The sequence below is a fragment of the Perognathus longimembris genome, chromosome 23 (genome assembly GCF_023159225.1).
Source record: "Perognathus longimembris pacificus isolate PPM17 chromosome 23, ASM2315922v1, whole genome shotgun sequence".
Classification (NCBI taxonomy): Eukaryota; Metazoa; Chordata; class Mammalia; order Rodentia; family Heteromyidae; genus Perognathus; species Perognathus longimembris.
In genome coordinates this window covers 9,653,375-9,668,168 of record NC_063183.1, presented here as the reverse complement: position 1 = coordinate 9,668,168, position 14,794 = coordinate 9,653,375, and the positions used below count along the sequence as shown (strand labels likewise).

The 14,794-nt window shown below is 44.5% G+C and overlaps 1 protein-coding gene across 1 annotated transcript in view; it reads right to left on the bottom strand.

Moving 5' to 3' along the window:
* Parn (poly(A)-specific ribonuclease) overlaps nt 1-13,491 on the bottom strand; it is an 87,034-nt gene extending 73,543 nt beyond the window's left edge. The window contains exons 1-10 of the mRNA XM_048333315.1: nt 13,335-13,491; nt 12,814-12,891; nt 9,819-9,898; nt 8,880-8,947; nt 8,707-8,788; nt 7,941-8,001; nt 5,838-6,003; nt 4,300-4,365; nt 3,324-3,362; nt 403-445 (exon numbers count right to left, since the gene is read on the bottom strand). Of these exons, the coding sequence (XP_048189272.1) occupies nt 403-445; nt 3,324-3,362; nt 4,300-4,365; nt 5,838-6,003; nt 7,941-8,001; nt 8,707-8,788; nt 8,880-8,947; nt 9,819-9,898; nt 12,814-12,891; nt 13,335-13,353 (702 nt within the window). The 5' untranslated portion in view covers nt 13,354-13,491. The remainder of the gene's footprint in view (nt 1-402; nt 446-3,323; nt 3,363-4,299; nt 4,366-5,837; nt 6,004-7,940; nt 8,002-8,706; nt 8,789-8,879; nt 8,948-9,818; nt 9,899-12,813; nt 12,892-13,334) is intronic.
* Nucleotides 13,492-14,794: the final 1,303 nt, after the last annotated feature.

Here is a 14,794-nt window from a genome sequence, read left to right as displayed (position 1 = left end):
TCCCATTGTAAGACTTAATGGTACTTGCCAGCACAACACAAAGCCATTCTGGAACACGGGCTGGTATGTGTGCATGTTCAAGTTTACAAAACAGGATGAGACTGCCCTAAGTAGAAGAACACATAACACTGAGAGCTGAGCTGAGCTGGGGAAGGACTAAGTGGCAGACGGCTCACCTAGTATGGGCCCTGAGAGCCATCCCTAGCTCTAGATTTAGATCATGAGCTGCAGGTCCAGCCCCCATGTACAAACGAAGAAAACAAGGCTTAGAGGGATTAAAGAATTGGCCTAAAGGACCAGCCCCCAGAAAGCAGAACCCAAGGTGTAAAACGCTGACATGTTAATACATCAATGGATAGCTGTGTATGTTGAGTGTTAGCCCTAAGTAATTCTTGGGGTTACCTTTTCAGTTTCTAAAGTCTCAACATGAATGCCTTTGGGATACCTAAAGAAAAGAAAAAGGAAAATATGATATCAGGGTGTAAGTGAATGGCTGCCAAAATCCAAAATATCTTAAAAGCAACCACATAGCAATAAGCCATACCCCAAACTAGCTTAACCTTGAACTTAAGTATAAAAGAATGCACCAAATTCATTTGTTAGGACTTTAGCATGTTCATAAAATGCCTTACATCATATTATATAGTTAACTCATTACCACAGTCAAACCTTGCTTCTAAAAACAATGTCTAAAGGGGCTGGGGATATGGCCTAGTGGCAAGAGTGCCTGCCTCGTATACATGAAGCCCTGGGTTCGATTCCCCAGCACCACATATACAGAAAACGGCCAGATGTGGCGCTGTGGCTCAAGTGGCAGAGTGCTAGCCTTGAGCAAAAACAGAAGCCAGGGACAGTGCTCAGGCCCTGATTCCAGTCCCCAGGACTGGCCAAAAAAAAACAATGTCTATGAAAAATAGAAAGTGTCTTGAGGCTGAATGGGGAACACAGAGAGGGGCTTGAGACTAGCAGGGCCGTGGTTTAGCTCTCTAGGTGCAAGGAGTAAGCTACAAGGACTATGTGATGGAGCTGCCTGGGAAAACCAGATCATTCTGGTTTTCTCTTTTGTTTGCGAGTCCTAGAGCTTGAACTCAGGACCTGGGCACTGTTCCTAAGCTTCTTTTGCTCAAGCCTAGTGCTCTACCACTTAAGCCACAGCATCACTTCTGGCCTTTTCTTATGTGGTACTGAGGAATTGAACCCAGAGCTTCAGGCATGCTAGGCAAGCACTCTACCACTAAGCCACATTCCCAGCCCATCCTCTTTTGTTCTTGTTTTGGTGGAACTAAGGAGTAAACTCATACCTGCCATTTGAGCCACACCCCATCCCTTTCTTATTTGTTCAAAGTTTATTTCTAGTATACATGTTCTGTCAGGTTGTTGTTGAATATTTCTGGTTTTGATTTGTTTTGTTTCTGGGCAGTGCTGGGGATAGAACTCTGGGCCTCGTGCATGCTAGCTAGACAAATACTCTAAAACTAAGCCACATCCCAGCCCTATACTGGCACAGTCTAATAAAAGACAAGAACCACAGATTCAAATGCAAACACCCACCTGTGGAATGTCAATGCTCACCTTTGAGTGAGAGAGCCAAAAGAAAGCATCCCCAGAAAAAAATATAGGCACAAAACTTTGTATGTTATTTCAGGACACTGGTAGACCTCTTGAAATCACCCATAATCTAACTCCAAATTAAGAATCCCTACTTTAGCTGGGCACCACAGGCTTATGCCTGTAATCCTAGCTACTGGAGAGTCTAAAATGAAGAAGACTGCAGTTTGAGACCAGCCCAGGTAGAAAAGTTCACAACTGGATCTCAACTCAGCGTATATGCCTGTCATCCCAGCTATGTGGAAGACTAAGATCCAGAGGACAGAAGTTCAAGGCCAGCCTGAGCAGAAAAGTCCATGAGACTCATTTCAACAGAAGAAGCTGGGCATGGTGGTAATATCTGTCTCACAGTTATGTCAGAAAGCCTAAGACAGGAAAACCACAGTCTAGGTTTGCACCCAGGCAACAGTTAGGCTATGTCAAAATACCCAGTGTAAAAAAAAAAAAGGGCTAAAAGCATGGCTCAGTGGTAGAACATATCATGTGTCTGATGCTCAACTTCAAATCCTGCTACCACCAATAAAAACAAAAGAATCCTGACTTTAGAAAATGTTTTATCTGAGTTATCTCTTAGGTCTTAAAACCAAATCTTTGCTACACATCTTCAAAAAACAAAAATACAACACAGCCAGAAGCTGAATGGATAGATAAAAAAGATAAAAGAGGGGGGCTGGGGATATGGCCTAGTGGCAAGAGTGCTTGCCTCGTATACATGAGGCCCTGGGTTCAATTCCCCAGCACCACATATACAGAAAATGGCCAAAAGAGGCACTGTGGCTCAAGTGGCAGAGTGCTAGCCTTGAGCAAAAAGAAGCCAGGGAAGTCTCAGGACTGGCCAAACAAAGAAAAAGATAAAAGAGGGCTGGGAATGTGGCTTAGTGGTAGAGTGCTTGCTTAGCATGCATGAAGCCCTGGGTTCGATTCCTCAGTGCCAATCACATAAACAGAAAAGGCAGGAAGTGGTGCTTATGGCTCAAGTGGTAGAGTGTTAGTCTTGAGCAGAAGAAGCTCAAAGACAGTGCCCAGACCCTGAGTTCAAGCCCTGAGACTGGCACAAAAAAAAAAGATAAATGAAAACCATAAAAGCCTTAAAGCATCTCTATTAAGAAACATAAGTGAAAATTCAACTTAAGGTGTGACTCAGAACAAATGCCAGGCCACAAGTTCAAATCCTAGTTCCGTAAAAAAAAAAAAAAAGAAACAAACAAGAAAAATAAGGGAGCCAGGCCTTGTGGCTCACGCCTGAGATCCCAGCTACTCAGGAGGCTGAGATCTTAGTGGCTCAAAGCCTGCTTGTGCAGAAAAATCCATGAGGCGCTTTGTCCAATTAACCACAAGAAAACTGGAAGTGGCAGTGGTGCTGTGGCTCAAAGTGGTAGAGTGCTAGCCTTGAGCAAAAGAGATCAGGTGGGCTGGGGATATAGCCTAGTGGCAAGAGTGCCTGCCTCAGATACACGAGGCCCTAGGTTCGATTCCCCAGCACCACATATACAGAAAACGGCCAGAAGTGGCGCTGTGGCTCAAGTGGAAGAGTGCTAGCCTTGAGCGGGAAGAAGCCAGGGACAGTGCTCAGGCCCTGAGTCCAAGGCCCAGGACTGGCCAAAAAAAAAAAAAAAAAGAGAGAGATAAGGGACAGTGTGAGCAAAGAGATTATATTTTGTTTTTTTAAATCCTGGGCCCTCCACAGAGCTCTCACATACAATGCAATCACTTACTTCCAGCTCACAGTTTGATAAATTAGCTTCCTTTGGAACCTATAAAACAAAAGAAAAAATATTAATTTGGCCCACTAATGGTAAATTCTGATTAAGTACTTCATTTTTAAAAGTTTTTGTTAGGGGCTGGGGATATAGCCTAGTGGCAAGAGTGCCTGCCTCGGATACACGAGGCCCTAGGTTCGATTCCCCAGCACCACATATACAGAAAACGGCCAGAAGCGGCGCTGTGGCTCAAGTGGCAGAGTGCTAGCCTTGAGCGGGAAGAAGCCAGGGACAGTGCTCAGGCCCTGAGTCCAAGGCCCAGGACTGGCCAAAAAAAAAAAAAAAAAGTTTTTGTTAGAAGAGACACATAATATGCAAAAACAGGGAGGAAGCCAAGTGTTGGCAGCTCACACCTGTAATTCTAGCAACTCAGGAGGCTGAGATCTGAGGATGGCAATCTGAACCCAGCCTGGGCAGAAAAGTCCCTGAGACTCTCATCTCTGATTACTTCCTAAGGGCTGTGGGACCAGAACTGCAAGTAGACACACTAAAAAACTCTTGAGAAGCAAGTGTGGCAGGAAGCTAGAAGAAAGAGATGTGTGAAATGCTGATGATGTCCCTGCTCAGAAAAGTTAAAGAATGAAAGTGGCCTGAAAGATAATCTTCTCTTCTGGAAGCTTCCTGTATTATGGGCTCTTCCAGGCCTGAAGTCAAAATGGCACAGTTTCTACATTCCAGGGACAGAACAAAGCATCCATCTTGTGCCTCAATACAACTCTCTCTTTCTCTCATGCACACACACACACACACACACACACACACACACACACACACACACACAATGTTAATGCTATGGTGCTTAACTCTTGGAGCATGATGACCATAGATGGACTCTATATAAGGGAGTTTTAAAAAGACCAAATGCATCAAATGTCAGAAGTCATCTTCCTCTCCAAAGAAAGAAAATATGAAAATGCATAAGAGAACTAACCCGGTACATGGCTCTAAATCCAAATTCTTGTTCTCTTCACTTTGCAGTAAGTCTTCTATTTTCGCTCTGAGGAGTTAGAATAAGATCCCAACCATCAGTACCTTGAAGGAATGAAGTCATCAACCAAGAGAGCAATCACACTTAAATCCTACTCAAATCTTTCATCAATAATCATACTCAAAAGCTGAACATATTTCTTGAGCACATAGTTCTTGATTTCTGTACATTTTGAACAAATCACATAACTTTTCTATTCTAACACTTAGAAAAAAGTGCTTTATTTTAGTGCATGCTTTGGGCAGGATTATTGCTGTCATTGATAAATTAGTGACAACTTCTTTGAGAATTTGTCAAATTAACAGGCACTGGTGGCTCAAGCCTGTAATCCTAGCTACTCAAGAGACTGAGATTTTAGGGTTGAGATTCCAAGCCAGCCAGGGCAGGAAAGCCCATGAGAATTTTATGTCCACTGAACCCCAAAAGCCAGAGGTGGAGCTATGGATCAAATGGTAGAGCACTAGCCTTGGTCAAGAAAGCTAAGAGACAGTACTCAGGCTAAGTTCAAGCCAGTTCAACACACACACACACACACACACACACACACACACACACACACGAATTTGTCTATGCAGGCACTGATGGCTCACGCCTGTAATCCTAGCTAGTCAGGAGGCTGAGATCTGAGGATCACAGTTCAAAGCCAACCTAGGCAGAAAAGTCCCTGTGAGACTCTTATCTTCAATTAATGACTCAAGAAAAACAAAAGCGGTGCTGTGGCTCAACTGGTAGTGCTAGTCTTAAGCACAAAGAGGCTCAAGCACAATGCTCAGGCTCTGAGTTCATGCCCTACAACTGACAAAAAAAAGACTTTGCCTTGGATAGGCGCTGGTGGCTCAGGCCTGTAATCTTAGCTGAGATCTGAGGATTGAGGTTCAAAGCCAGCCTGAGCAGGAAAGTTCATGAAACTCTTTATCTCCAATTAATCACATAAAAAGCCGTAAGTGGCGCTGTTGGATCAAGTGATAAAGTGCTAGCCTTGAGCAAAAGGAGCTCCGGAATAGCACCCAGGACCTGAGTTCAAGCCCCAAGATCTGAAAAAAAAAAAAAAAAAAAGAAAGAAAGAAAAGAAAAAGAATTGGTCAAAAACAATGATATAATTTTCTACTACTTTTCTAGTAAAATATTTATACTGATAGCTAAACTAGAGCCAAACCAGATACTCCTGCAAGGACAGATCTGCTGTCAGAACCGTGACTATGTGACACAGAAAAGCAAGTACAGGCTGAAGCCTGGCTAAGCCTGGTCACCTGACTGCCTCTGGGCATACTAGGCCTGCTAGTTGGGCCCTCTGTCCAAGCCAGCCCAAGGCAGAGGTTTCTTGCTTAATGACATGGAGTAGGTCCATGTACGATGCAAATTGTGGTTGTTACTCAAAGTCAGATCCTGTCCCTCATAAGTTCAGGCCTGAGTGTGAGCCCTTTGGGTGCAGCACAGGTTGAAAGACTTATTGCACACACATTTTTCATTTAGGAACTTACACAACTTGCTCAATAAAATTCTTCTGATCTTCGGGAATTGTCACAGGACACTGTGAGGTGTTGGGAGATGCATAGGCCAGTGCCCCAGCACCATTAGCCTGAGAACGCTTTTCATCATATTGCTCTCTCAACTGTCTTTCTTCTTCCTGATTTAAATATGGAATTCCTAAGCAAAAATGTGAAGATTACATCAGCAGAAGAAATGTTTTCACATATTTTTTTAACTGTATTTTCTTTTTTGGTACTAGGGTTTGAACCCGGGACATTGTACTTGCTAGGTAAGCACTTTGCCACTGAGCTACATCCCAGCCCTCACATAACTTTTTTTAACACACCAAAGAGTCTATTAACAGTCACGAAACATATGTCATATTTAACTATGTCACATACATATACATACACACACACACACACACAGAGGCAAGTGACTTCATTATGTTTGTACATTCATTCTTCTTTCAACAGATACTCCCTTGGCAAAGGAGGGGCAGCCTCTCTGGTGTGCTCTAACAGCTAGTACTCATCACTCGGCACAGTGAGTGGTCACCTGAGACATGGCACACTCTGCACTGGGGCTGGAAAATGGCTCCTCAGGATGCACTCCAGCCTTGCCCACCATCAGGAGGCTAGAGGTCACACCCACACTGATGTCTACTATGGAGACTTTTTTCCCCCATGAGAAGCTGTCTCCAATTAGAAAACAATCATCTAAGGAAAGGGGATTTTCGCAATAGCACTAAAGGAATGGAGCCACTTTAAAGTACTATATTAAAGACTGGGGATGCTGCTCAGTGGTAGAGCGCTTGGCTAGCACTGCACAAGGCCCAGGGTTTCACTCCCAGCAATGCAAGGAGTGGGGGGGGATCAAGCATTATATTAGCCTGGTGTAGTGGCCTACAAGCCTGGCTTGCAAAAGGCTGAAGCAGAGCTGGGGATATGGCCTAGTAGCAAGAGAGCTTGCCTCGTATACATGAGGCCCTGGGTTCAATTCCCCAGCACCACATATACAGAAAACGGCCAGAAGTGGCGCTGTGGCTCAAGTGGCAGAGTGCTAGCCTTGAGCAAAAGGAAGCCAGGGACAGTGCTCAGGCCCTGAGTTCAAGGCCCAGGACTGGCCAAAAAAAAAAAGGCTGAAGCAAGAGAATCAAAGGTTTGAAGCCAGCTTGAGTTCATAGTGAGACCCTCCCTGACTCAGAAATAAACCAACAGCCAGGAGCCAGTGGCTCATGACTGTAATCCTAACTACTCAGGAGACTGAGATCTGAGGATCGTGGTTCAAAGCCAGCCCAGGCAAGAAAGTCTATGAAACTTCTTTCCAATAAATTATTCTGAAAAAGCCAGAAGTGTACTGTGGCTCAAGTAGTAGAGTACTAGCCTTGAGCACAAAGAAGCACAAAGAGTTCAAGCCCCAGTACACACAATAAATAAGCAAATAAATAAGCCAACAAAGCCAGGCATTGGTGGCTCATGCCTCTAATTCTAGCTACTGAGATGAAGGATCTTGGTTTAAAGCCAGCCTGGGCAAGAAAGCCCATGAGACTCTTACTTCCAATTAACTATCAAAAAAGTCAGGGGGCTGGGAATATGGCCTCCTGGTAAAGTGCTTGCCTCGTATACATGAAGCCCTGGCTTCGATTCCTCAGTACCACAGATATAGAAAAGGCCAGAAGTGGCGCTGTGGCTCAAGTGGTAGATGTGACCCTTGAGCAAAAAAGCTCAGGGACAGTGCTCAGGCCCTGAGTTCAAGCCCCCCAGGACCAGCAAAAAAATAAAGAAAATAAACCAACAAAAAAATTAAAATAGAGTACTTTACTGCCTATTGCACTGGAAGAAAACAGGGAAGTACTCTCTTAAGTGGTGCCTAAGTGACTAAGCCCTACCATTGTGGAACAGACTACACACAGTGAGACCAGGAGCCTGAGAGGCCATAGCAGCCCTACATGAAGTAGTAGTGTCTGCTGTCCTCCTCAGTTCATTGAGTTATGAAAAATCTAAGACTGCATATTCCATCTTACCCATCTGGCACAAAATGGTAATTCTCTACTTGTGAAGGACAGTTTAAAGACTTACAAATCTCTACACATGGTACACATACAATCTTACCATTGCGAAAAACTTTATTAAAATCAAATCCTTGGCTCGCTAGGAAGTCAATGCTGGAGCTCTGAAATGAAAGCACAGGTTTGAATGACATTAATGGAAAGGATGCTAACAGAACAGAGAAGTAATTCAGGCAAGAAAATGACACCAGCCAGGTGGGCCTCAAGGGCTAACCACAAGCAAGCAAGCTAAGCCAGAGCAGAAGGCCCTGAGTTCAACCCCCAGTACTGGCACAAAAATAAATGAATGAATGAATAAATTTCACATTCTAATTTCTGTCTATCTTTGCATCTTATTTCTTAATGAATTCTGAAACAAGGGAGGAAATAACCATGATAAATTACTAAACTAACTAAATTAACAAGCTATATCTGAGGGCCAAAGCAATCAAATTATTTGTCCAAAGCCCGAAGTTAGTAAACAGAACTCAAAACTAAACAAAAACACAAAAAAAACTTTTTTTAAGATAGAGTCTTACTACTAGCTAAGGGTGGCCTGGAACTTGCTAAGGAACCCAGGAAGGCCTCAAACTTGTGATATTTCTGCCTCAGCCTCTCCTGAGTACTGAGGTTGCAGGGGTATACTGGCTGGCTGTTTTTGTTCGTTTGCTTTTGCAGGTTCCGGGATGGAACTTAGGGTCTCATACATGTAAGGCAAAGCATTCTTTCAGTGGGCTACCTGCGCTATATTTAAAGAGTTCTGATCTTACATTTGCACAATGGCTCATGATTTTTCCAGAGGGGGAAAAAAATGCCATTGTGCCACTTACCTGACAAACAAATTTGACATCTGGTGAAGATCTACTGAAGGGCTTGGGAAAAACGTAGAAGTTAAATGACTTTGTTATATACCTGGGGGAAAAAAAATCAGACAAAAAGGAGATTTAAGGGGTGACATGATTCCACGACGGGAGAATTCCCACCACTTGTTGAAACAACCTACTTTGAATCTGTGTGGTCATACTTAAAAGTGCAAAGGCCAAACTGAAACAGCAAAAAGTCCATGGAATGCTAGAAAAGGGAAATAAAATATCTGTCACAATGGTGCTGAACATTTAATATGAGCAACAGCATTTTCAATCAGGTGCTTTCTGAGTCACTTGGCAGAGTACTTCTGATTGGAACAGGTTATACACATGATGGATCAGAGCATTATTAATTTATATACATTGCTTAATTATTTCTCCCAATTAACCATGTATTCACCATCCAAAAATGACATTAGACCTATTTCCAAATTATTAAAATAGGAAGTAGGGTTGTGGTTCAAGTGGTAGACTACCAGTCTTGAGTGGGAAAGCTATGGGAGAGTATAAGGTCCTGAGTTCAAGCCCAGAATAGGCACACACACAAAAAAGTTAATGGGGTCTGGGGATATGGCCTAGTGGCAAGAGCGCTTGCCTTGTATACTTGAAGCCCTGGGTTCGATTCCCCAGCACCACAGATACAGAAAATGGCCAGAAGTGGCGCTGTGACTCAAGTGGCAGAGTGCTAGCCTTGAGCAAAGAGAAGCCAGGGACAGTGCTCAGGCCCTGAGTCCAAGGCCCAGGACTGGCAAAGAAAAAAAAAAAAGTTAATGACGAAAATTACTAAAATAACCATATCATACCCCCTACAAATCAAATAATATAAAAAATAAGCCTTCCCCCCACAATGTTTTCCAGCACACAATTATTTTTGCTGTTGTTTTAGATATCACTAAAATGCTGTGTTCCGGAAGAAGTGGAGAGGAAGTGTTATGCACATATGTACAAGGTTCTAGTCCGGCAGAAGTGGAGAGGAAGTGTTATGCACATATGTACAAGGTTCTAGATCTTTCACTATAAGACAATAGAAAGAGGAATCACACGTACAGAAAAGACTTGTGAGGGCATCTACTTGCCTTTTTAAGCTTCTGATATCTCTCTTCTGGAGTGTCAAAACCATTAGTTAATGTGGTCACTGAGGGTCCATCACTGATTCCTAGATTTAAAACATATGTTTTTGACCTATTAATAAGTGCTACTGTAAAAATGTCAGCAGTCACCACTTGGTGACTATTTTCATACTCCTATGAGTTAAAATTAACTGCAACTATGCCCTGCCTCATTTTTTTTCAAAATTAGCTGTAATTTGTGGCTATGAGGGTAAAGCTCAATGGTAGAATACTTCCCCAGTATATGAAACGCTGGGTTTGATTTACAGCAACACACACACACACACACACACACACACACACACACAGTGTTGACTGGTCAACAATACAATAAACTTAGAGCAATACATATATTTAGAGAAAGTTTCAGCCTGAAAATGTGCACTTTCCAAGACTAAAAGGGCTTCAAAACCTAGTAATTTAAAAAAAAAAAAAAAAAAAAAAAGGGGGCTGGGGATATAGCCTAGTGGCAAGAGTGCCTGCCTCGGATACACGAGGCCCTAGGTTCGATTCCCCAGCACCACATATACAGAAAACGGCCAGAAGCGGCGCTGTGGCTCAAGTGGCAGAGTGCTAGCCTTGAGCAGGAAGAAGCCAGGGACAGTGCTCAGGCCCTGAGTCCAAGGCCCAGGACTGGCCAAAAAAAAAAAAAAGCCTCTAGCTGGGTGCTAATGGTTCTCTATAATCCTACCTTTTCATGAGGCTGAGATCTGAGTATCATGGTTCAAAGCCAGCAGGGGCAGCCAAGTCCTCATGAGACTCTTATCTCCAATTAACCTCTCAAAAAAAGAAAACAAAAACAAAAACAAACAGAAGTAGAACTGTGGCTCAAAGTGTTGGAGTGCTAGCACTGAGCAAAAGAGCTCAAGGACAGTGCCCAGGCCTTTAGTTCAAGTCCCACAATGGAAAAAAAAAAAAAGAAAGAAAGAAAGAAAGAAAAAGAAAAACTATGTTTAAGTAAGTTTCCCTCTTGTGTTTTTTACATGGTTCTCTATGTAGCCAAGGCTGGTCTGGAACTCTCCATTTTCCTGCATTATCCTTCCAAGTGTTGGGGTTACAGATGAGGTCTGCTATACCTAGTTTATTTTCCTGTTTTCTAATGTATTAACATACAACAATGGATGGAGAGTGTGGTTCAAGAAGTAGAATGCCAGCCTGGTCCAAAAAAAAAAAAATGAGAGACAGAGAAAGAGAAAAAGAGGAAAGAGAAGGAATTGAATTATTTCTTGTGAAAACTCGACTTCTTAGGGAATCAATTCTACACTTAAAGCCAAGGCTCATGGTCACCCCTATATGGATTCCTTTAGAAAAAGACTAGTTTTTAAAACATAAAATCATAATCATAAATCTTGTCACTAACAACTTAAAATTTTGCATTTGCTCTCTCAAAAAATTAAAAAACCATTACAAGTATTAATAAAATATTACACACACACACACCTACCAAGATAGGCAATGAACGCTTACACTAATGCATAAAGTAATATCCTTATTTACTGCAAAAGCTTGACCATGGCTAGATACGAAGGACAAACACATACACATACACAGAGACAAATAGTGGCTGTGAGAGACTTGGAGAAAAGGAAGAATGTAGAATTCACTGCATAGTGTTTCAGTTTAGGAGGAGGAAATGGATAGTGATAGCTGCATAGGAACATGGACATACCTAATTGGAAAACCACAGTAAAAGAAAAAAAAAATACAGGTAAGGTAGGAACTAGCAGCTCTTATCTGTAATCCTAGCTACTCAGTAGACAGATTTAAGGATCACAGTTTGAAGCCAGCCAAGGTGGGAAAGTCTGAGAGACTATCTCCAATTAACTAAAATGAGTAGAGTACTAACTTTGAGTGGAAAAGCCCCAGGCCAGCCCTTCCCTCAAAAAAAAAAGGAAGGAAGGAAGGAAAGAAGGAAGGAAGGAAGGAAGGAAGGAAGGAAGGAAGGAAGGAAGGAAGGAAGGAAGGAAGGATTAAATAAAAAACTGAGGCTGGGAATGTGGCTTAGTGGTAGTGCTAGCCTAGCATGGATGAAGCCCTGGGTTTTATTCCTCAGTACCACATAAACAGAAACAGCCAAAAGTGGCACTGAGGCTCAAGCAGTAAAGTAATAGCCTTGAGCAAAAAGAAGCTCAGGGACAGTGACCAGTGCTCAGTGCCCTGAGTTCAAGCCCCAGGACTGGCAAAAAATAAATAAATGAGCAAATAGAAAACTATGGCATGCAATTTTACCACAAAGGGGGGGCTGGGAATGTGGCTCAGTGGTACAGTGCTTGCCTAGCATACATGAAGCCCCGGGTCCAATTCCTCAATACCACATATAAACAGAAAAAGCCAGAAGTTCTGTGGTTCATGTGGTAGAATGCTAGCCTTGAGCAAAAAAAGAAGCTCAGGGACAGTGCCTGAGCCCTGAGTTCAAGCACAAGGACTAGTTTAAAAAAAAAAAAAGGGGGGGCTGGGGATATAGCCTAGTGGCAAGAGTGCCTGCCTCGGATACACGAGGCCCTAGGTTCGATTCCCCAGCACCACATATACAGAAAACGGCCAGAAGCGGCGCTGTGGCTCAAGTGGCAGAGTGCTAGCCTTGAGCGGGAAGAAGCCAGGGACAGTGCTCAGGCCCTGAGTCCAAGGCCCAGGACTGGCCAAAAAAAAAAAAAAAAAAAAAAAAAAAGGCTCACCCTGGTCCTCTATCATGTATGGGTCAAATTTCAAGCATCACCAAAACCATAATCTCCATCCACAACCCTCACATCCTGGACAATAATAAAACCACCACATCTCTTTCATGCTTTCAAGTGTTTATGAGGAAATGTTAATTCTGCAACCCACCTAAGACCACAACCTACAGAAGAAGGTGACTGAGGTGGGAGTCAGAGAGGGAGGGAGGTGGGGTGGAGAGGGGCTAAAGGAGCCTGGGTTCTGTACTGCACAGTGATAGCTAGCCCCGATTCTTGCAAGGGGGTACCTGAAAACTCCCCATCGATAGCGAAGAAGTCCGCCTCCTCTATGGCCTGGTACACTTTGTGAAGATTACTCTTAAAATCTGTGGAGAAATTGAGAAAAGGCTCAGAACCTGTGACCTGGCCTTCTGCCTACAGACTAAGGGGAGAGGGAAGGGGGCTGGGGGAGGAGGCTGAGAAAACACCTGAGGCCAGCGGGGCCAGGTCCCTGAAGTGTGCACTACCTGGGGGGAGGTCAAGTCCTCCGAGATGTACCGACCACGTGGGGTCAACTCCCAGACGCGTGGCTGGGACGCAAGACCAGGCCCGTGAGGGGACCTAGGGCCGGAGGAAAACCAGGGTGCTGGGGAGAGGGGGAACACGTTTCTCACAGGAACAAGGTCCCCAACCCCCAAGAGGTGCCGGGCGGGAGGAAGGCAACTCCCCGAGGGTCTGAAAAAAAGGCCCCCCGCCAAACAGGCTGCCGGTGGTCTGGGCCTAGCAGGCTGAATGAGGGGGAGCTCGGGGGCGCGGGTCGTGCACGCACTGCTTCGGATTATCTCCATGTTGCAGAGTGGTGGGAACCCCGGCCCTGCCCCCCGGCCGGTCTCAGCCTTTCAACTCGCAGAGTCCCGCCGCGTCCACCACAGCAAACCGAGGCAGCGACAGCAGCCACAGCACAGCCCTCGGCGCCGACTTCCGGAAACAGCGCGCGCCTGCTGCGGCTGCGTCAGCGCCTGCGTAGACCGGCGCCGGGGGCGGGGCCAAAGGTACGGACCAATCACCTTTCAGAAATCGTTGGGGAGGCGTGGTTATTGGGTTCCAGGGCGTGTCCTAGTGCTTAGTAGCGTTTGATTTGGGAAAGGAGAGACGTGCAGGTTCTGACGTCCAGTCCGTTGGCAAATATTTGCTGGGTTCTTATTCTGTCAGTCCGGTACGGGTGAAGCTGCGGCGAGGAAGCATGATCCCAGCCCACAATGGAGATCAAAACTGGGGATAGGACTGGGCGCTAGTGGCTCACGCCAGTCATCCTAGGTACTTTGGCTTAGATGTGCCAGCCCAGGGAGGAAAGTCCTGAGACTCTCATCTCCAGTTAATCACCAGAAAGCCGGAGGTGGGCCCGTAGCTCAAAGTGGTAGAGAGCTAGTCTCGAACAAAAGAGCTCAAGGACAGCGCCCAGGCCCTGAGTTCAAAAAAACAAAAAACAAACAACAAAAAACCCTTGGGATAGGAAGGAGAAAGTCAGAAAGCAACCTTGTAATTGCTGTGAAGAAAAAAAAAAAAGCAAGATGCTGTTGCAATAGAGAATAATAGGCTGAGTACTTAGATGATTGGAAAAAAACAGGGATCAGACCTTTATCTACTGAACTAGTCGCTGGCTTTGTGACTGGGGGGATGCATAGAACATCTGTCCCTAACTAAGATGTACATTGGCTTGAGGTTGATCAGCAAAGTCTAGAATGGGGCTGACATACTAGAAAAATCTATAAACAAGGGTTAAGTCAATCCGTTCACCTTGGTCTTTCACAAAAGCCTTCTATATGAAGCTGGTTAGTGTTATGGGGTTAGAAATGTTACAGGGTTTGAGGGAGGGGATTCCCCTTCCCTCCAAGAGCCCACCACTCAGAGACAGTCTCAAGCAAAAAGATGGATTTATTGGGGAATCATAAAGCCAACTGACTGGCCAGGGATGCAGCACAGACTCGGGAGCTGAACTGCAACAGTGAAAAGCAGGCTGACCAGCCAGGGACACAGTGCAGACTCGGGAGCTAACACCGTGACCCTGAGCAGTCCTCAAATTGGGGTTTATAAAGGTAAAAACATAGCACAGATTTAGGGGCTTGATGCAGGGGTTGAGCAAGCAACAAACAAGCAAGTGTGGCACAGATGTAGGAGGTTGATGCAGGGGGTAAAGCAAACAACAAACTAATCCATTTACAGGAGCAGAATTTTGGGGTCAAGTTGATCAGTTAGAAGGCATGCTTTCTCTCTCTCGGTTGTGTGTGT